Genomic DNA, 22880 nt, shown 5'->3' with positions numbered 1-22880 from the left:
TAAGTCAGTTTGGTTTTACCTCGCCCATTAGCAATATCTCAGCCATATCACGGCGGGAGACCTCAGAAATAGGATTCACATATTGTGCCCATGTGGGGAATCGAACCCGGGCCGTCGGCATGTCAAACGGACGCTCTAACCACAAGGCTACCCCACCGCCCCAGGATCGATTCTAACTACGATTCAGATTCAATGAGGATTTTCATTGCACGGTCAAAAGTTGATTTTCACTTCTCAAATTTCACGTCTGAAATAGGGATCAGTATCATTCAAATCCCCGTGGGGATCCCGGTGCCAGTAGCCCCGAACTAAAGCAGAATCAGTGTCAGCTTCACGCTTGGGTCGTTGGTGACGCTATCAATCACAGGTTTGTCTGGTCCAGACTTATTTATACGGATGGGATGTTTGCTGCCACTGGCGTGTAAAACGTCTAATATATGCTAACGAGACAATTGTCTATCATTCCGTACTGAATCATTTATGGAGTGTTGTTGACGAATCAACACGATGGGGTTCCCCGAGGTCTCTTAAACTTAAATCTTATACTGATTTTGATAAATATCGGTTACACTAAGCTTACTAAATGGTAGATTGGCTGTGGTACTTTGGTGAGGATCAGGGACGGTGGGGTAGCCTAGTGGTTAAAGCGTTGGCTCGTCACGCAGAAGACCCGGGTTCGATTCCCCACATGGATACCATGTGTGAAGCCCATTTCTGGTGTCGCAGGCGTGATATTGCTGGAATATTGCTAAAAGCTGCGTAAAACTAAACTCGCTCACTTACTTGGTGAGGATCGCTTCTCAAGACATGAAACACAGGTCAGCGTGGCCTGGGTCTCTATTTACCGTTATACTACTCTCCTCAACGTTAAATGATATTCCATCAACGTATCTCTTATATTTTCTGTAAATATTTCATTTTTCCGTTGTTTACACAGATTCATGAGATTATTTAAGGTCACAGATTAACGGACTTGGGGCTGGAATGAAAGACTTGGTCGTTATAGAAAGGAACGGGTACAATTTAAACATGAGTGTTAATTTTCAGAATAAGAATAATTCATACTTGAACTTTATTTCGGAACTGGTCAGTTATTAAGAGGAGTGTGTTATTATTTTTTATTTTGTTTTTTATTTGATATTTTGATGGGATTTCTGTGTTTTGTATTCAGGGGGATGGCTTATGGACAAAAAATGTTGCTTGTGATGGGGTACAAACAATATTACCGTTCAGTCATCAGACCACTCCTGCTGTCTTTACAAATGAATCATAGAACACCATAAACAATAGTTACTCACTGGCCAAACCTAGACAAAAGCAACAAACATCTAACGCAGAACCCATCCCTAAAGAGATCACCTGTTTGCCTTCTCACGTGTACATGTTTTTCATGCGTGTCAACTTGACAGGTCAGGTGCGTGCTTCCACTGCGCATGCGCACCCGGTGACTGGAGCACGGATTCCCCGTGCGGGGTAGGACGTATTGTTGAAATGTTGGAACCGTTCCATTTACCATTCAGCATGCCATTGCTATTATACATGACTTATTTCTGGAGACGAGGTGTGCCTTCTCTGAGCGATGTCTAAATTCGCTCATGGCTTCTCTTGTTAGTAAAGGTACCAGTCCCCTGTTCTAACTACGTTCGTTTAAGACTTTTAATCACACACGAAACAGTTGCGTCAGGCGTTTATTGTATGAAATTAGAGCGTCGTCCACTCTCCTACCCAGAGTTCCATGAGGCCAGCCAGCATAGTACCTCTGCCACAGGCCAGAGATGTGACGATTCGTCACATCTTGCACAGTCCATTCAATATATTGTACATATTTCTTTACGATTTCATTCAAGCCTACACATCTACTTAATCTTCTTTGATAGAATGGTTTACTTTCACTGAGAAAATATCCAAAAACGTGTAACACTATTTCGATTTGCATAGCGATCCTTTGTTTACATAGGTTATGGGTTCCACGTGCTGTCATCGAAGCTCTGAGCAGAACAAGCGATGCAGTAACTTTGATGTATAAATATGTATTGTCATGGATCTGACTGTCCCAGTTGTAGAAGATTATCTATATAACAATGTAAAACAATATGAAGAGAGCACCGAAAAGCTTGCATAAGGTCCGTCTCTTCTGATTTACGTATAAGTGCGTTTGAAGAGAAAAGTCCGGTCACGTGATATGCAAATTAGCCTGTGGCAGTGATGCTATGCTAAGTCATCGCTGCGCCGGAGTGTGAACGTCGTCCTTACTACTGACCGTTCATAATTTATGGCTAGGGGAGTGATGATGATTTTTGGTGGAGAAGCATGTTCAATGTGAATGACCCCCAAAAATGTATGTACAGCGTTAGTGCCCCCACCCCACACACATATCCGCATATCATGTGCAGTCAAAATTGATGGCCCCTTACCTCCCAAGAACAAAATGGGTGACCCCTTTAAAATCATCATCATCAACATCACACACACACACACACACACACCCACACACACACACACACACACACACACACACACACACACACACACACACACACCTCCATATATTATAGTCGGCCCTTTAGATTTAAATAGAGCGTTACTCTGACAGTGCTTGAAAAAATTCAGGCCAGAAGGACCTCTTTGAAACTGAAATCCCTGACAAACCCCAACAAGTCCCCATTTAAATAGGAGCTATTTGTGGCAAATATATTAACTTATAAATGTACTGCAGACCGACAGGACCCACGCAACTTAAGACATGACATATCCGACACCTTGTTAGTAAAGATCCGACACCTTGTTAGTAAAGATCCGACACCTTGTTAGTATAGATCCGACACCTTGTTAGTAAAGATCCGACACCTTGTTAGTAAAGATCCGACACCTTGTTAGTAAAGATCCGACACCTTGTTAGTAAAGATCCGACACCTTGTTAGTAAAGATCCGACACCTTGTTAGTATAGATCCGACACCTTGTTAGCAAAGATCCGACACCTTGTTAGTAAAGATTCGACACCTTGTTAGCAAAGAGCCGACACCTTGTTAGCAAACATCCGACACTTTGTTTGCAAAGATCCGACACCTTGTGAGTAGAGATCCGACACCTTGTTAGTAAAGAATTGACACCTTGTTACTAAAGATCCGACACCTTGTTACTAAAGATCCGACACCTTGTTACTAGAGATCCGACACCTTGTTAGTAAAGATCTAGATCTAAGCATTGATTTCTAACTCTTAACCCGTGGCTCTCCGTATGTCGTTTACAGCCAATTGAGATGGGGGCGGTAGGGTAGCCTAATTGTTAAAGCGTTCACTCCTCACGCCTAAGACCCGGGTTCGATTCCCCACATGGGTACAATGTATGAAGCCCATTCCTGGTGTCCCCGCCGTGATATTGCTGGAATATTGCTAAAGCGGCATAAAACTAAACTCACTCTGTCACACACTCCTGTTACTAGACCGCCTCCGTGGTGTAGTGGTTAGAGCGTCCGCCCGGAGAACGGAAGGTCGCGGGTTCGATCCCCGACCGCGTCATACCAAAAGACGTTTAAATATGGTACTTGTTGGTCCCTGCCTGGCGCTCGGCATTAATGGGTACATCAAGGTCTGGTCGGCTCGGAGTCAGTATAATGTGTCTGAGTGGGGTATTCATGCTTCACTGCGGCATGGTATCTCAGTGGGCTAGCACTATAAGACCAGCTTCAGTCTGGGCTAGAACAAGATGCCGCACATTCACACGCATGCACGTCGTCATATGAGTGAAATATTCTCAAGCACGACGTTAAACCCAATTTCACCTCACCTCACCTCACTCCTGTTGCTATGTGAGCGGTGGGGAAGCCAAAGGGACAAAGCGTACGCTCGTCACACTGAAGACTCTCGATTCCTCAATGTCTCAATTCTATTTCTGATGTCCTCTGCCGTAGTATTGTTGGAATATTGCTAACTCGGCATAAAATCGAGTCATTCACCCCTATTGCTGTAGATGTTGACGAAACTGAATCGTGTGGTCAGACTCAGTGACTTAGCTCTTTGCGTGGCATCGTACCCCGATGACATGGGTTGTTGATGGTCCAGGCTCGGAATGTTTACTTGCCGTCGCTTGCTTTACTCAACATTATCTCGCGCTCTACACTCACTCACTCCAGGGGATCCCGTGGTTAGTGCGTTCACGTCAAAGACACAGGTTCCAATTTCCCACATGGGTACAATGTGTGCAACCATCATCTGGTGTGCCCCCGCCCTGCTGTTGCTGGAATATTGCACAAACCGGCGTGTTGCCCATTCTCAACTGCGTATTACACAGCAACATGGCATGACGTGGTGACGCGAGACCGTTACAGAGCTTATTATGTGCAACGAGCTTACATGACGAAAAACATGGAGCTATTGCACTAATGACGTCCCGATAGCTCCAACAATGCACCACCTGGGCCGGATTGGGTAAGATGCTTTGAGGGGAATCTGTAGTCTGGTATTTAGAAGCGAGTGTAATGGCCTATTGCAGTATCTGGCATTCAGGCCAGTATTCTGTGGTGAAGATTCTCGAGAGGATGAAGTAGTATGTGGGTAAATGACAACCCCTGCCAACACACTAGGATGAATGTGTACGTAGAATACCTTGGAGAACTGACAGAGTTCTTCATTTATAAAGAATGTGTTTTGACATGACGTCTTATGTGTGCATTCTATTAATTATTTTTACAATCCAAAGTTGTTGTTTTATCCATTACAATAATTCATATAGTGGTTAGATTGTTTGGGCGCTTGGAGCAATGCACATGATAAACGGACTATTATTATCATCATGTTAGAGTGTTCGATCGGCAATGAATCCGGGTTCGATTCCCTACGAGGGTATGATGTGTGAAGCCAGTGTCTGATGTTCCCTGATAATATTGCTAAAAGCGGCGTAAAACAATACTCACTCACCTATGTTGGAATTCGAGCTCGAAGAGATGTAATGTTTGATAATGGGGAAAGATTTGCATTGATGTAGTTCTGACTGTACTGACACGTGTGCAGGTTCCGAGCAATCCTTTTGTCGTGATGCCGTAAAATGGGTCAGAGGTCAAGGTCGCTGATCTGATTGATTGCACTTCATCATGTCCGATTCTGTTGATAGATCTGTACCCTACTGCCGTCATATAATTGGAATATAGAGAATATAGGCGGTTATTTAACAACTTGAATGTTTACTCGTCTCCAAGTGCACCCTCTTTACTTAATACAAGTGTTCGCCTGCTATATATGGTTTCACTATTGGCAGAACAGGTTATTCCTGTGAATAATGTATGGCATGTTTCAGTGTAGAGTTTCATAATATGAAGAATTCTCCGTGTTGTTGAAACACCCCTCCCTGATCCTCACACACGTGTTTATTCGGTGGAAACACCAGACAATACCGACATAATGTATACTTCCCTAGCCCATGTTGATACAAGTGTGTATTCCATTCAACCGACACGTGCCACAGACCTTCTACCATCTCTTAAGTCCCATCTGCCAATGACGTCATCGACATTCCTGTGGTTTAACAACGTTAATTCTAGAGCTCGGTGTTTTCCATTACTAGTATTGTAAAAACGGTCTCTGAGAATTCTGTAGACCTGGTAGACTTGCACAAGTCTCTAAGGCAGTAATTTTACATTTAAATCATAATTCGGAGATGAACTAATGATTAGAATGAAGACGTTGTCCCTATAACGCCTTTACTGTCTAGACTTGACTCATATAGACTTGTTTATTACAAGGCTAGAATTACTTGGAGTCACTGGACTCTTTATTCAGTGGAGACTTGGAGCAAGGCTACGAAGCTGGGAAAGCGATGGAACACCAGGAAACTGTAACCCTGTATATAACAACATGTAGCCCGGGGAAGCTTTCATGTCGACTCATCACTTGGAGTAGAAACGAACAGATACCTACCTCTCTGTTGATTCAGCGTGGCCGTTTAGCGCCACTGCAGCTGTGTACTGTGGTTAGCAATTCGCCAATATATATAGTGTAACAAAAAGCAAAATTAACTGATAAGCATATATGAAACATCTGATTTGGAATGCCCAAATGTGCCATATGATGGTTTGTTTGTGTGTGTTTGTTGTTTAACGCCGCACTCAATATGCCAGTGATATGACGGCTCTCTGTCAATAATCGAATCTGGACCAGACAGTCCGGTGATCAACACCATGAGCATCTATTTCCGCAATTGGGATACGATGCCACTCAGCAATTTTTCAGCTATATGGCGGCGGTCTGTAAATAATGGAGTCTGGACCAGACAATCCATTGATAAACAGCATGAGCATCGATCTGCGCAATTGGGAACCGATGACATGTGTCAACCAAGTCAGCGAGCCTGGCCACCCAATCCCGTTAGTCGCCTCTTACTACAAACATCGGTTACTCAGACCGTTGGAAGGGTGTGTGCATTCTGATCACAAAAGCTGTCTAGCACTTGCGTCTTGATAAACTTGGCTTTTCTTGAAGTGGAAAGAAAAACATATAGAAACAAAGCTCCACAACCGTAAACGCCCGATAACTGAAGAAAAACAAATGGTACACATATACTCATAGAAATGGAAGCACAAGTGTTCCTTTATTTATTTCCAGAATTTCACTCATAGTGCAACACATACCTTGTGAAGAAACCTGGAAAAGAATAAAGGAACACTTGTACTTTCATGTGTTCCCTTATTTGTTTCCATGAGTATATATTTACTCCCTGTACAACACACCAATATATAACGTACACCATGTACAGAAATATTCCCAACGTGTTTTTTTTATCAAAGGGTTATTTTTAATCCGTTTTTCGCGCGTTTGTGTCCAATTAAACGTCTGCTCTGAAAGAGACCATCGAAGTATTGAAGTCATTCCCAACAAAACACCTGACCGTCATAAACTCGTTTGATCGAATAGAGACATGCTGCACCCCTTTACACATAACACCGTAATTGGTTGAACGGCTCCAGACACGGGCGTTATTTCAATTGGCCACGGTTCACCTCCTGACCAGCGCTCCCTAATGACACGCGTCGTTGCAGAGTAGGCAGTAAAGTGGGAAGTGGTTCAAGTGCTCAATACAGGAAGTTAATACTCACCGCGGTGGTCGGGGGAAGCAAAGGACCCACATCCCATGCTTGTCGCAGGAACTGAAAAATACTAACGTGAAAAAACCGCCTCCGTAAATCTTATTCTTCTTTCCTTTCAGCTAAGTAATGCATTATGTACAGATATATACATGTGCATCTGTTTGTGAAAGGGCGATATAAGTTATGGTAACTTGTCACCAATCCTTTGAAACATGTAAAAGACACTTTTAAGATAAAATCGACTGAAGTTACGACAGTTTTAATGTGTGACCAACTGGTCGTGTGTCATCATACCCCGTGCGACTGGATAGATGCTCTTACTATCGACCATTGGTTCTCGATTATGCCTATTCGGCCATTATTATTTCGTGATATTGATACAGCAGCTACCGATACTTATTTGTTTCAGTTCAACCCTCATATATATTTCATAATAATCAATGCAGTGAATTAAATACAATAAAAAACGGTTGAAGTGATCATTCGCTTTTAAAAACCTGATATGTTTACGTGAATGGTGGATGGGGTCTTAAACATCTTCCAATAGAGACGTAAATGTAGCAAACAAGAATTACAATAGCCTGGTACAGGTAAGGGACATAACTCTACACAGAACTGGGGCACCTCAGTCGTAAGTTGTGGGCCGAGGGCCAGATTAAAGGCTGAAAGTTAAGAGTGCTTTAGTGAGTGAGTTTAGTTTTACGCCGCACTCAGCAATATTCCAGCTATATGGCGGCGGTCTGTAAATAATCGTGTCTGGACCAGACAATCCAGTGCTTCAGGCTCAGGGGTGAATACAAGAACTTTACACCAAAATAATCTCTATCACCCTCTAATAAAAAAATGGCAATGTTCTCCTTAAAAGGTTTGGTAACTACGGAATAAACTGACTTTAATAATAGCATGGCCATTGTGAAAAGGGACGGATTTTATCATACGGTATTGTAAACAAATAACGCGGAGTCCCCCTATGTATACCTTGTTATGAGTACAGGACCTTAGTTTAGAGCTCCTTATAATAACGATACACACTCTTGCACACTCTCCTTGTCTAGCCTCATCGCCCCATTCCATTGTACCGAGAAACACAAATTGGTCATGAAAAACTGAAGACAAACTGTGTCTGATATTCTGGAACTTCCTGGGCACGTGCCTCGTACTCCATGCAAGTCTGTGGAACCGGCGAGCTGACAACACAGCCAGCGATCAGTTTGCCAACAAACAACACTCGCTGTTACACAGCCTCAAAATGGTGCTGGCAATCACAACATGTAAACACAGGAATGCGTAGCTCTACACAAATTAACCAATATCTTTATTGACGGAATCGGAGGATACATATACATGAGAAACTATAAGAAAATACACACCAAGAACTATAAATTCAAAATATCACAACGATTTTAAAAATGTATTGGCTACGATGCAATTTGAATTCTTGAAGTTTTACACTAACGCATTTATTTGTTATTAAAAATTAGGCCTTTTTGAGTTAACCTTTATATTTCCGTCTTTTTGGAATTAACACGTGCTTGTCTGGTAAAGTTATTTGTTGATAATTAATCATCAGGTTTTTCACTATGAGGTACGGACCACCGCAAAGTCAATGGTTAGGACTGGCGCAGGTAAAGTATCTGTATTTGTTAAACTCACAAGACAGGTGCATTGTCTACAGCATAATGCCTGGCTGCATAAGTAGGAGCAAGCCAAGAATCGAACTGATCTCTCTAGGATGAGAATGGTTCACTTTTAGATCTGTAAATATAAACGACAAAACCATTTCCACTTTCGTATGGAATCGTAGGAGTCCAATTTTGGCTATACCGTGAGTATATGTTTGTCTGACGCCGTATTATAGCCGTACGACGCGGTCTGCAAACAATCGACCAGAAAAAACAGTGATTGACACTGTGAGATATACTGACGGACCGTTGGTTTATGAATCACTATCAAATAGTGATGATGCTAGGAGTTAAAGGTAAGTGTACCCTGCCCCACCGGTGGCACCCGTCATAAACACATGCAACAGCGTGTCAACTACTCTGAAATAATTCGGAACGTGTGGTTCAAGTCGAAATAGGAAATTGCAACGGACATCAATTTTGTCACTGAAACATCAATTTTTTAAATATCCTCAACATGGCAACCGTAAAACATTTGAAAGCTTTACTGAAGCCTTGAACGTTATAACATTGATCGAACAACTCCCTCACTCCGATTCGTTTAGTCTGTCTCACAGTGCCTTAATCGCATTGTTTTCCCTTTGCCAACCTATACTCCAGTGCTAAATAATCCGTCAACCTCAGTTTTGTATCTGGCACAGTTTTTGGCATCTAATTTGCCTGAGCATGTTTGTATATGATGAAAATAAGATATATGCATTTGTATCCCTTGACCTAACTAAAAAGATAACTTTAAGGGTTTGGGCTTTTTTTGCCATCCCAAAGAATTTTCCTTTTTTTTTCTTTTTTTTTTTATCATATGCATGTAACTTCATGACAGGGATCGCGTTCGTTTCAGATATGCTGTCAAAGGATGCTCGAGACATCATTCGAATTGTATACGTTGTTTCAATCACACTCAGTCGAAATAAATCGCGAAAACTGGGTATATAGTATGTTCAGACAATTATTTTTCCCATCGACAGATTTACGACTTTTCTCAGCGTGTGCTGCAACACAGCAGTCCTGATACAGGCGGATATATGTCAGTAACTTATAAAAATGTCAGATGAATATCAATACCGACGTTGCTGATAGCGACCACGTTGCCAATGTGGAAGACGTTACTCTCTGAAGGTGGAGATTGTTCACTAATGTTACCACAATATATACGATTGCTTCCATCAAAGCTGGTGTTGGTTACTATCACAACTCATGCTCCCTTTCATGTGTTAGTACTTGTTCTTTTTCGGGCTCGCGTTTTGCTTACTCCGGCGAATTCTTTGTAATGACCTTCCATCTCGAACCGTTGTCAATTAGGGGTCAAGTTGATGATCCCGTCTTTTATGTCCTTATCACTGCCAGTTAGTGTGAAGGTTTGGCGGCCACTAACTTTTCTAACGCTGAGGGGCGGTGGGGTAGCCTATTGGTTTAAGTGTTCGCTCGTCACGCCGCAGACCCGGGTTCGATTCCCTATGGGTACAATCTGTGAACCCCATTTCCGGTGTCCCCCGCCGTGATATTGCTGGAATACCGCTAAAAGCGGCGCAAAACCATACTCACTGACTCACTGACTCTAACGTCGAACTCTGCAATATTGGAACAACATGTAAAGAGAAATGGCTAAATCAAACAACCCAGTGACCGATATCATGAGCATCACGCTGTGTTAATTGAGTGTTTAGCATGCAGACATAATTTGGCTTCTTTAAGATGGATGGTGTTATCGATGTCGTACCAACCACTCTCTGAAATTATACTAATTTCGAGAGAAACAAACAGCTGCATTTATACTGAAAAGGGGACGCAACAAGATGAGCTTTAGAACCCACTGAAATCTAGACTTGCTGCAGATCGAGCTACAACTTTACAGTTCAATGCAAGGAAACTATGATTGTTTCAGGGACTGTGATACCGGCCAGGTGTTCAGTTACTACGGGCAACTCAGCCGAAGTATGAGTTAACTGGGAGTATACCTTGTTAACGCAGGTTAACCAGAGTGGGTTTTGGTTTCGAAATGGAACGCGAGCAAGAATTTCTGTCGCGCATGAGATACTGCCAGCCAAACCGGAATCCATTCGTACTGGGTTTTCTGAACCTGTGCAAAATCTAGACTTGCTTCATTCAGGACATACTGCCATCACCCTTTTCCTTTACCATTATGATCCGCTGTAATTCAACAGGGGACCTCAATCTGGATCAATCTACACCATACTGTTTACATCACTGTACGTCATAGCTTACACTGTGTCGGATCGCTTAAGAGGTAACACTGTCTGTAACTTCGACCATTTCTCTTAGCCAAGAATGTCGCAGCAAATACCGAGTAAATCATTGTTTCTCATATCACTGACATTTGTGCATTTAGGATAGTACTTTGCAGGTGTATGTAATCTACTTTAACAAATATTCCTATTGAAAGCGCTATTGAATCTCGTTGTAAATTACTCGGTCTAGATAAATACCTTTGGAATAGGACGATTACTGCATCGCTGAAGCAATCTTTATCGTATATCGCCTTAATGTACAGTTTCTACCAATCCGACTTTGGGGAGTTGTTGAGTTTTTAACGACAGAGATGTTTTAATCTTTGAACGAGCTCGGTGTCATGGTATCAGTCCATTCCTAGATAACTGGCTTTCTTGTAATCGAAATAATTTTATATGTTTCGTTCTTCAAACCAAGATGCAACGATTCAAACTTCTGTAAACATGAAGTTCTGTGTTCTGAAGGCACGTTCTTGAGTGAGTTGGGATTTAAGCCGCTTTTAGCAATATTCCAGCAATATTATGAGTGAGTGAGTGAGGTTGGTTTTACGCCGCTTTTAGCAATATTCCAGCAATATTATGACGGAGGACACCAGAAATAGGCTTCACACATTGTACCCATGTAGCGAATCGAACCCGGGTTTCGACGTGACGAGCGAACGCTTTAAAGAACAAATAAACTTTTGTTTTTTGGTACTCTTTTAACCATTACATATGAAAGACGTGTGGTTAGTCTTAAGCGGAATACCAAATTCGTTCTTAAAAAACTTGTGGTTAATTAATACCGAGCGATTAAAAGTTGTCAAAAGGTCTATTTAAGTTAATTAAAGATCGAAATGAGTAGTTTTAATGACGGGGTTTCATTTATAACGATGCCAATTTGTTATTTATGTATTTGTACCCCCTAGAGTATATGTGATCTTTAACAACTAGGCTATCCAACCGCCCCGAAAGCACGATGCCCCCGTTCACATGCACGTCACTTACTCACGGGAGCAACTTTCACGTTAGTCAGCTTCAGAAAATGAAGAAAGTCTCAGGGCTCCTGTTCATTATATATTTTATTTTTTTACTATGAACATTTTCGGTAAAATATGTTCATTTCAGAGACTAGTTGTTAGTCTACTTTCACGTATGTAACTAAAGGTGTACAAGTAAATTAACTAAGTGTTCGCAGGGAAATTAACTAAGGTGTGTAAATACGGTAAAGTAAACTTCGAACTACATCTATAACGAATTTAAATTAGTGATCCCTTTCAGTTCGTTATAAGAGTAGTTTAGCGTATGTAAATAGTGTAAATATACACATATGTTTTGAAGTGCATGTGGACAGGTGTAAAGCTGTACAACTGCATGTGCGGTATCTAGGTTAAGTGAGGGCACCACTGGGTTTCATCAAAATGATAAACGTCAGTTTGTAACATCTCTCCTGTCTTACCTCCTACATCAAGCTCACGCCGTGATCTATATGGAATACTGTTCAAACCTGCCTTAAACCCAACTCACTCACTCACTCACTCACTTTACTCATTCACTCACTCAATGTTTAGTTACTTCTTCCGCTATTATCTGTCAGGACAATTGATGGTTTTTACACATGGACAGGATGACCGGGTCAGTCTAGAGGTAATGTTAATGTTAGAGCCTGTTTGATTTCCCACATGGGTTTAAGGAGTGGAGTTCATTTCCTGATACGGCCTTCAGATCACTCACTCACGCACTCACCTTACTCACTCGCATGTCTAGATGATATGATTGGTATAACAGAAATACTGGTAACAGTGGCCTTAAAACCCAACTAACTCACTCGCTCACTCATCCACTCGACTCACTCAGCGCATGACCAAGATAATCTGTAAATGTCTAACGTTGGAAAGTAATTGGATCACCGTGCAGTCCTCATAATGAATAGGTTTGCGTCATTTACCGCTTTTCAAGGTTGAGTTCGGTGAAACAAATCACATCTCTCAACATAAACACTCACTTAAACACTTTCAGGTGTGTTTCTTTTAAAAGAAAACAAACTAATTACAAAGTAGCAGATGGTGATTGAGCGTGATCAGGACACATGTCTATCTGTGAATATCAGAGGGGGAATCTTTTGTCTTGATTACGGACGGAAGGATAACAATATATGGATGAACAATTTCTTTATTGCTGTGAGAGCGACGCTTCGGTGTAGGATCTAACACCGTTATCAAGCAAGTAGCGACCATTGCCTTCGATTGCCAGGCGCGCCGTTTGAACAACTTGTTTATTGCTGTGAGAGCGACGTCTCGGTGTAGGTTCGAACACCGTTATCAAGCAAGTAGCGACCATTGCCTTCGATTGCCAGGCGCGCCGTTTGAACAACTTCTTTATTGCTGTGAGAGCGACGTCTCGGTGTAGGTTCGAACACCGTTATCAAGCAAGTAGCGACCATTGCCTTCGATTGCCAGGCGCGCCGTTTGAACAACTTCTTTATTGCTGTGAGAGCGACGCTTCGGTGTAGGTTCTAACACCGTTATCAAGCAAGTGGCGACCATTGCCTTCGATTGCCAGGCGCGCCGTTTGAACAACTTCTTTATTGCTGTGAGAGCGACGCTTCCGTGTAGGTTCTGACACCGTTATCAAGCAAGTACGGACCCTTGCCTTCGATTGCCAGTCGCGCCGGTTCAACCTTCCGATCAGTCTTCGGTGATTTCAAATAATCTTAACGCCACAACTAAACCCCGACTATGCCGTTCATTCTTAAATAAAGCCCCAAAAGAAGAAGGTTTAATTTCCCACATCGATGCTCTATTCATGCATCATTTCAGCAAATATAAATAAATACATTTGAGGTTTTCGTATATATACGAAACTTAATTGCCAGCTGTAGTTATTCAGACATAAGTATGTCATGTGTTTATATTTACAAACCCCCCAATCACCGTTATATTTAATCAGCCGTCAAAGCTTGACCGGAGATAAATTCTTTATCTTGTGTAAACACTCTCGTATCGGGGGAAGATGTATATGTCACTCGTCAGCAACGAACATCGCTCGAGGGTATGTCAGTGGCGTTTCACGTGCAACAGTTGATCGGCCTCGGGAAGTACACCCAGGTGCTGTTAGCGTGGGCCGTTCCACCGGTTTGGTGTTGCCTTAACGGTACCACCAGCGTACTCTCCTGGTCAAAGTTGCCTTTACCTGGAGAACGCAGATGCTTGTTTTTACTCCACGTGAGGTCAAAGTTGACGTTTGTTATACAGGTCGCTCATTTGCAAGGGGTGTAATTTTTAGATATCGGCACCGCGGGTTCGATCCCCGACCGCGTCATACCATTAGATAGTGTTTGGGTCCCTGCCTATATTAATGATCCTAAGGACTGCGCGAGAGGTCATCTTGTTTAATACATTAAAACCAGTTTGCCTTGCACGTCGTCAGAGCAGATTTCTCACCGTAAACCCATTTTGCTCATTCTGCTCATTTGTGTTTTTTAACGCTTGATATTAAGAGTTGTAATGGAATTTGTCTTTCACACACACTGCTGTGCGTTTCACTGTGATGATGAAATCTTTTACGCGTACACTTGGTTATAGACTGACGCATTGTCTTTGAATATATATAATTGTGATAGTAACAAATAAACCCATTTATATTGAAAAGGAGCCCCAGTGAGTTGGAAGATTGAGGAAATCTAGACTTGCTTCATTTAGGGCTTTAGCATTGCAGGGAGGGCTAGGCATATTAGGGAAAATAATGTGGTTCAGGGACTGTGAATAGTCAACATTGGTTGCAATAGATTAATGGCTATATGTTGCCAGCGATGGAATGCATTGTTATCGAAGTTATGAATGACATTTTTTGCATTAAACTATTTCTCTTTCCTAGGGGCGACAGGATAAAAATGGACGAGGTTTATCCTTGATTGTTCCATTTGACTCATGGTCGTTGGTTGAAATACGAGAGTAACACGGATGTTGTTTCTCGTGGTTTGTCCGCACCATCGAATACTGGTATCGCCCTTCCTTTACACTAAGGGGCTGTAGGGTAGCCTAGTCGTTAAATCGTTCGCTCGTCACGCCGAAGACCCGGGTTCGATTACCAACATGGTTACAAGGTGTGAAGCCCATTTCTGTTGTCCCCTGTGGTGATATTGCTGAAATATTGCTAAAAGCGGCGTAAAACCATTCTCACTCACTCACTCTCATCTCCCGGTGATCTTATATCAGCCTCCACTTGCAAATCAAAGCTAAATTATATGATTCCAACGACTACCAATATTGTACACATATCTTAATGTAATTATATTCTTGAGAAACCAATAGTAGCGTTTTTGAATTACTCTGTCTTAGGTTGAGGATTGAGATGAAAAGACTTCATGCTTCGTATTTTTCACATGACGATTCCTATGAATCAATCGATACACACAGGGGTATTCCCAGTATCGGCAGTTGGTCCAGATGCCTAAGGACCCGTGAAGATCCGGGGTAGAATATGTCTTCAGCAACCCATTCTTGTCTAAAAAGGCGACTATGCTTGTCGTAAAAGGCGACTAACGGGATCGGGTGGTCAGGCTCGCTGACTTGGTTGACACATGTCATCGGTTCCCAATTGCGCAGATCGATGCTCATGCTGTTGATCACTGGATTGTCTGGTCCAGACTCCATTATTTACAGACCGCCGCCATATAGCTGGAATATTGCTGAGTGCGGCGTAAAACTAAACTCACTCACTCACTCAGATGCCTAAGGCATCGTTCCCACAGTTTGCAAACAAACCATAATCTCGCGTTCGAATCCCAGATTCATTGTTTTCTTTTTATGTGTATAACTGTTTGTTTATAGGTTTAACTATAGTTGGAAGCATATCAGACCCGCCTCACACCATGCGTCTTTCCCACATCAAGTCGGCCCGTCCTGTACAACTGTTCAGAGCGGTCATCAACCAAACCCAGCCTCCATGTCACCGTAGCTGATCACACGTGTATAACTGTTTGTTTATAGGTTTAACTATAGTCGGAAGCATATCAGACCCGCCTCACACCATGCGACTTTCCCACATCAAGGTGGCCTGTCCTGTACAACTGTTCAGAGCGGTCATCAACCAACCCCAGCCTCCATGTCACCGTAGCTGATCACACGTGTATAACTGTTTGTTTATAGGTTTAACTATAGTTGGAAGCATATCAGACCCGCCTCACACTATGCGTCCTCCCACATCAAGGTGGCCCGTCCTGTACAACTGTGCAGAGCGGTCATCAACCAAACCCAGCCCCCATGTCACCGTAGCTGATCACACGTGTATAATTGTTTGTTTATAGGTTTAACTATAGTTGGAAGCATATCAGACCCGCCTCACACCATGCGTCTTCCCACATCAAGGTGGCCCGTCCTGTACAACTGTGCAGAGCGGTCATCAACCAAACCCAGCCTCCATGTCACCGTAGCTGATCACACATGCGACCATATCTGTCAAAAAAAAAGCAAATTAAGATGGAACGAGAAAATTTGTAACAATTATGCCAAGGTTTTTCGAAGTACTGGTAGTCATTCCACAAGGTGTCATCCGCTTCTCAGTGCCCGGGGCAGGAGCTTTCCTGCAGTCGTTCGGTCCAATGGCGGATGTACGCAGTGCCGGTCTATATATGATAAGTCCTCAACGGCTATTACATGTACATGTGTGCATAGTCTGGCAATAAAACAGCCCTAATAACCAAACAAGAGACTAACTCAACCAGTTCCTTTTCCGTGTACAGGAGACCAAACAAACCAACCCCGCACAAAATGTCCGACGGTGTTTGAAAATACCTGTGGTTACTTTCAGACGAAAATGACAGCACTAACTATTAAAATATATGGTTAGTTTTATTTGATGGATGGATGTACATTTAAAGAAATAAAAATCTTACACAAAATCGAGAGATGATTTAATCTGCACTGAATGTTGTATGTTAAACTACGGAATGCACTGAATGTTGTATGTTAAACTACGGAATGCACTGAATGTTGTATGTTAAACTACGGAATGCACTGAATGTTGTATGTTAAACTACGGAATGCACTGAATGGTGTATGTTAAACTACGGAATGCACTGAATGTTGTATGTTAAACTACGGAATGCACTGAATGGTGTATGTTAAACTACGGAATGCACTGAATGGTGTATGTTAAACTACGGAATGCACTGAATGGTGTATGTTAAACTACGGAATGCACTGAATGGTGTATGTTAAACTACGGAATGCACTGAATGGTGTATGTTAAACTACGGAATGCACTGAATGTTGTATGTTAAACTACGGAATGCACTGAATGGTGTATGTTAAACTACGGAATGCACTGAATGTTGTATGTTAAACTACGGAATCTGATTGGGTGTAATAGAACCTCAACAGCTGCCATGCTTGTAGTCTATCTCACAGTCCCTGAACCACATTATTTTCCCGAATGCCTAGCCCTCCCGGCAATGCTAAAAGCCCTAAATGAAGCAAGTCTAGATTTCCTCAGGTTCAAGATTTCCCAACTCACTGGGTCTTCTTTTCAATTTAAATGGGTTTATTTGTTTCAATCAAAATTATATATATTCAGGGACTAAGCGTTAGTCTCCCATGCTCGCATACAGGTAGTGACATATCGGCACATGCACAGGGGCGTAACTATAGTACCAGAGACCATGTAATATTATATGGTCTCTGATAGTACAAGGGTAGGGTCTATATACCTATATGTCTTTCTAACGCTGTTTCTAAGCGTGACAGGCCCCTGTGGGCACATGGAAAGACGTTCGATGAAGTGTGTCTCTTTTCGTAATCTCAAAACACGCACATGCCTGATGTAAAGCCCCTTGTTAAGCGTTGAAGAAGTCGCAGAATAGATTTCCTCAAATCCAGATTGCGGTTATGGGGCGTGTGTGTATATTTCTAACTGATTGTTTCAGTATTTCCCGCGTATTTGTAAACAAAATACTCCTCGGATATACTACTGAGACTGTGTGTTGCCACCACACCCAGCAAGGTTCCAGCTGTAAGGCGCCGGGTTGTAAATAGTCCAGCAGGGACCAGACAATCCAGTGATTGATATTTTCAGTGTAATGACATTCCACCCGCTCCATTCAGTCGGCTCTTATGGCCGGTGTAGGTTGCTGGGGAACAATTCTAATCCGGGTTCTCTACAGGGGCTCTGGTTAATTCAACATAACATTTGTCAGAGTGTGTGAAATATATTCTGAGCTTCCTACCTCGGTGTAGAATGTTTTCCTTCGATACCTACACACGTGGATTTCATTCTAGCTCCTTCCCGACGATACTGTTCCGGGCCTCTGAAAAATGTACGACATTATGTTCTGAAATTGACATGTTTGTGCAATATGTTACGTAATAACGCCTGTCTGCCCTCGTGTTCATTGCACAGGGAGATATATGTTGTTATAACACTGGGCGAGCCAACATCAAAATGTTAGTTTTCATACGAGAACCGCCTTATAACGAGACGGTGGCTTGGTATGCAGTGCAATGCTTAGAAGTATACGATGCCACTTTATAATGAGGTTCGAATGATATAATGGGTTACGTTGATTTCAAAGGTGATTTATTTATAGACTGTGCGGGCGGGAGTACTTAATATGCTGAGTCAGGGGAAAACAATGAGTTCACGTTATGTTGGGGCATATGTGGGGGGTATGGATATCACTCCATATATGTAGGCGTGCATATCTACATGTGTACATTACAGAAACCCCAACATCAAATATAAACACATATCTGTTGTCTATTTCAGCGTGTCATTGCCATCGTGTGTTAAGTTCCATACTAAAAAAATATTAGACTAATATTTGAAATATAAAATATTGATAGAAACATATAGTTCATTGAAACTGAAACCAGTGAGAAGGGGGATTCATAACCACATCCCGTACAAAAAGCAAAATGGTGTTTGATTCCTATGGCGTTGCCAATTTTTAAACAAAATTTCACGCTTCTCACCACTGGACAGAGCGAAAACAGCAGTCAACATGTATACTACGACCGTCTCTTGTTTATTTTAAAATGTATACATTATAGAACAAACTTTATGGATAACAACTTCTTTTTATTCGTGAGTGCTAGAAGTTGTTATCCATAAAGTTTGTTCTATATTGTACTTCCCAACTTCTAAAATGCCACTCAAAGAAGTAATGTATACATTGTTGACTTTATTCTGCTTGATTGGCAATTTAGAAGTTGATGAATGATAAGAAAGGTATGATACTTTATGGATAACAACGTCTTTATTACATTACCATGCGACGTTTCGGTATAGATTCTTTGTTGTCCGTTTGTCAAACAAGAGTGAAGCGAACATATATATGGTGAAAAGATCATTTAATCAGAACCAAGTTCTTTTATTTATACCGTTTCTCGTGTTTTCACACAGAATGTTTAGCAATGGAGAGCCGATATTTCAAGGGAAAGGTACCCTTTGGGAAATGACCGCCTCCGTGGTGTAGTGGTTAGAGCGTCCGCCCGGAGAGCGGAAGGTCGCGGGTTCGAACCCCGACCGCGTCATACCAAAAGAAGTTAAAATATGGTACTTGTTGGTCTCCCTGCCTGGCGCTCGGCATTAATGGGTACAACAAGGACTGGTCGGCTCGGAGTCAGTATAATGTGTCTGAGTGGGTATTCATGCTTCACTGCGGCATGGTATCTCAGTGGGCTAGCACTATAAACACAAGCTTCAGCCTGGGCTAGTACAAGCAGCCACACATACACGTACACACGCATGCACGTCGTCAAATAAGCGAAATATTCTCAAGCACGACGTTAAACCCAGTTTCACCTCACCTCACCTTTGGGAAATAGCCAGTTTGAAACTTTGCTTTTTACCTTGTTACTTGTTTACAATGTATCATTAGTGGTTCTTTAAAATTGCAGGTCGAACCAGGGTCACCGAGTCAAGGTCATCTGACTCCCGGTGACATCATCCTCGGTATTGGAGGGAGGACCTCCCAGGGTCTCACGCACGCTCAGGCTCAGAACATGATCAGGGGGTCAGGGAACGCTCTTCTACTAAGTTTACAAAGGTACGTCACGACTGTTTGTTTTTTTTGTTTGATTTTTAGTTTGTTGTTTAACGCCACATTCAGCAATATTCTAGCTACACGGTTGCGGTGTCTAAACTACGGACCAGACCAGTGATCAACAGCATGAGCATCGTTCTGCGCAATTGAGATACGAGTGCGTGACTGAGTTTGGTCTTACACGGCTTTAGCAATATTCCAGCAATATTACGGCGAGCACACCAGAAATGGGCTTCACACATTGTACCCATGTGGGGAATCGAACCCGTGCCTTCGGTGTGACGAGTAAACGCTTTGACCACTAGGGTACCCTACTGCTCCTTATCTATCAGGAACCTGCGCCTGTCGTACGAGCCGTCGTGGTCAGGCTCGCTGACGTGGCGGGGTATGTCATCGTATCCCAACAGCTAAATCACTGAGCTTTGGGGTTGTTTACTAAAGAGTCCGCAATGCCATACCCATTCACCCACTCATTACACCAACTTGATATTGGCAACATCCTACTAAAGGGCGCGTAATACCAGACTCACCCACTCACCCACAACCGAGATTTTGCTGACATATTACCAGTGGGAGGTAATACCATGTATCTCTCGCAGGTGGGGGGTTTGAAATGTACACTTCATCGTGACTATTTGGAAATGGTTTTATCATTTTCTTTTCATTTTTCAGGGCGAACCTTTAAAAATAACGAGTTGTTTGCCTTTATCGACTAAAACACATTTCAGCAACCGACGGTAGTTCTACTTCTAGTACTATGTGCCGACTTCGTGTGTTAACCACTATCATTTCTATCTTTTCAGGGGTGGTGAGAATTTCGATCACATCAAGCCGAAAGGCCCCATCAAGTTCTCACCATGGAAACATCAACAACAACACTAGCATTTGCACAGCGAAGACATTTTGAACGACGGCTTAAATTAACGAAGTCAGTGTGTGCCACGTGACAGTAAAGGTGAAATGTCAAGGTCACGCGCAATTTGACCGTTCACAGCATGAAACTTTCCATGCTGCTCTGCTTTCAGTACGAGGAGGTTTCACATTGGATCAGAAGCGGATATACTCATGCATTTTCACCACTTCCATAGGCAGACTGCTCCGTAATGGTGACGAAAGTTTCAAGGTTGGGAGAGTCAGTGTTGATTGGATAGTCGTGGTCACGTGATTAAATGTCATGTACCTTTGGTGTGTATGGTAGACTAGTGTCCTTAAAACGAACCCTACAGGTCCGCGATGAAAATGTCTCCTTATTTATCATGGAATGATGCAGTTTTGAATGAATTTACATCCTGGAAATTGAATGTCGAACTTCTTTCGAAGGATATTTTATTATCGCGTGATCTACCCAATTTCAGCCTTGAACTGAGACAGACGCCATCCTCATCTATGCATTGTCACTATGCAAAGGTTATTTTATGGTATTGAGTTTCTTGCGAGTCCTAATATTGTTTAAGAAAGTTTATTCTAATTGCTATATCTCGAAATACAAGTGGAAGTACAGAAATAAGGCTATGTGAGATTATGATGAAGTGATATGGAATTATAATTCTCGGACGTGTAACGGCGTGCGCCATGTTAGCTAATAGACATTCTAAAAGAAATGTTCTGTATTGGTTTATTGTACTTATTATTCATAACATCGCGGGATATCATAAGTAACACACACTTATTTGTATAATACTGTATCTCAAGGAGTGTTTATTGCTCACAGTGTTCTGTTTATTAACATCACGAGTATATTACTGTCGTAATCGAGATATTAATTCAAATACGTATGTATTTATCTTACAGTAAATGAACCACTTCAAGGCTATGAGAAAAGACGTTTTCTATTCTTTTATTATTTTCGTTTTTTGTTTTCTAGTCCTTAAGTACTTTCCTTTTCGTACTCCTTTCCTGCGGTATTTTCTTGTTTTGTTTTTCTCTCTTAAACTTATTAATTATATGGTCTTATTAATTGAAGTTTACATTGTTTCTTTTTGTATTGTTTTTGATTGTTTCACGGTATATCTCATATACTACATGAGTTTTTGCTGAAAATATGTTTTGTACTGCGTGAGAAATGGTTGCCTGTTTCATTTATGTTTATACTTTTCACAACGTCATCCTAACATTGGCTCTTTTAGAATGTAAATGGTGATTATCTAGCTTACATTGTGAGCTGGTGTTGTTTTTTCTTCTTTTTGTGTTATTTTAAACGGTTAGTGTTTATTTGTTTTACTTTTCCACAGCCGATAGAAGACTTTAAATCAAAATTTGTAAATGACACTTTCATTTGTAAGCTTAAAAAAACTGAAATGATCTTGACAAGTGATAATTTATTTAACGTTATTATTTGTACTGAATTGTAATAATGTAAATTTCATATCTACGAATGTTTATTTCCGTGCTGACAGCCTTGTCATGGCGGTTGTAGAGTACATAGGCCGTGTGTGCAATGTATAATAGGTGTATATATCGTCAGCAAGGTGTGTACATTTCGAGTGCATTGTGTTAATAGTTGCAAGACGGTCCCCAGTCGACCAGTGGATAGTTTCAGGACCCCCACGTCGCCCTTCAGCCTCCGTCCATTGTCCTCCATGTAATAAAATATTTTTTTCATTTTAATATATTGTTTGTTATGACTTATGGCTTGGGTTGTTGTGTTGGGGTATTTTTTGTTCTGTTATTCGTTTTCTTTCTTTCTTTATCTAAGATTATCTTATTTTTAGTTATTTAAATAATTTGATTATCTTTTATTTGTTTATTTTAATTTAATTTTTTTTTTTTTTTTTTTTTTTTTTTTTTAAATACTTTTTTTTCATTTAAATATTTTTTTCAGATTATAACCATATAACAAATCACTTTTTGT

General features: G+C 41.6%; 1 protein-coding gene across 1 annotated transcript in view; it reads left to right on the top strand.

The window, feature by feature from the left end:
* LOC124272096 (PDZ and LIM domain protein 4-like) overlaps window positions 1-22636 on the top strand; it is a 28158-nt gene extending 5522 nt beyond the window's left edge. Inside the window, exons 2-3 of the mRNA XM_046707245.1 lie at window positions 19884-20032; window positions 20833-22636. Of these exons, the coding sequence (XP_046563201.1) occupies window positions 19884-20032; window positions 20833-20911 (228 nt within the window). The 3' untranslated portion in view covers window positions 20912-22636. The remainder of the gene's footprint in view (window positions 1-19883; window positions 20033-20832) is intronic.
* Window positions 22637-22880: the final 244 nt, after the last annotated feature.

The sequence above is a fragment of the Haliotis rubra genome, unplaced genomic scaffold, assembly GCF_003918875.1.
Source record: "Haliotis rubra isolate DU_JTF1 unplaced genomic scaffold, ASM391887v1 Scf1660, whole genome shotgun sequence".
Lineage (NCBI taxonomy): Eukaryota > Metazoa > Mollusca > Gastropoda > Lepetellida > Haliotidae > Haliotis > Haliotis rubra.
This window is presented reverse-complemented; position numbering and strand designations above follow the sequence as displayed.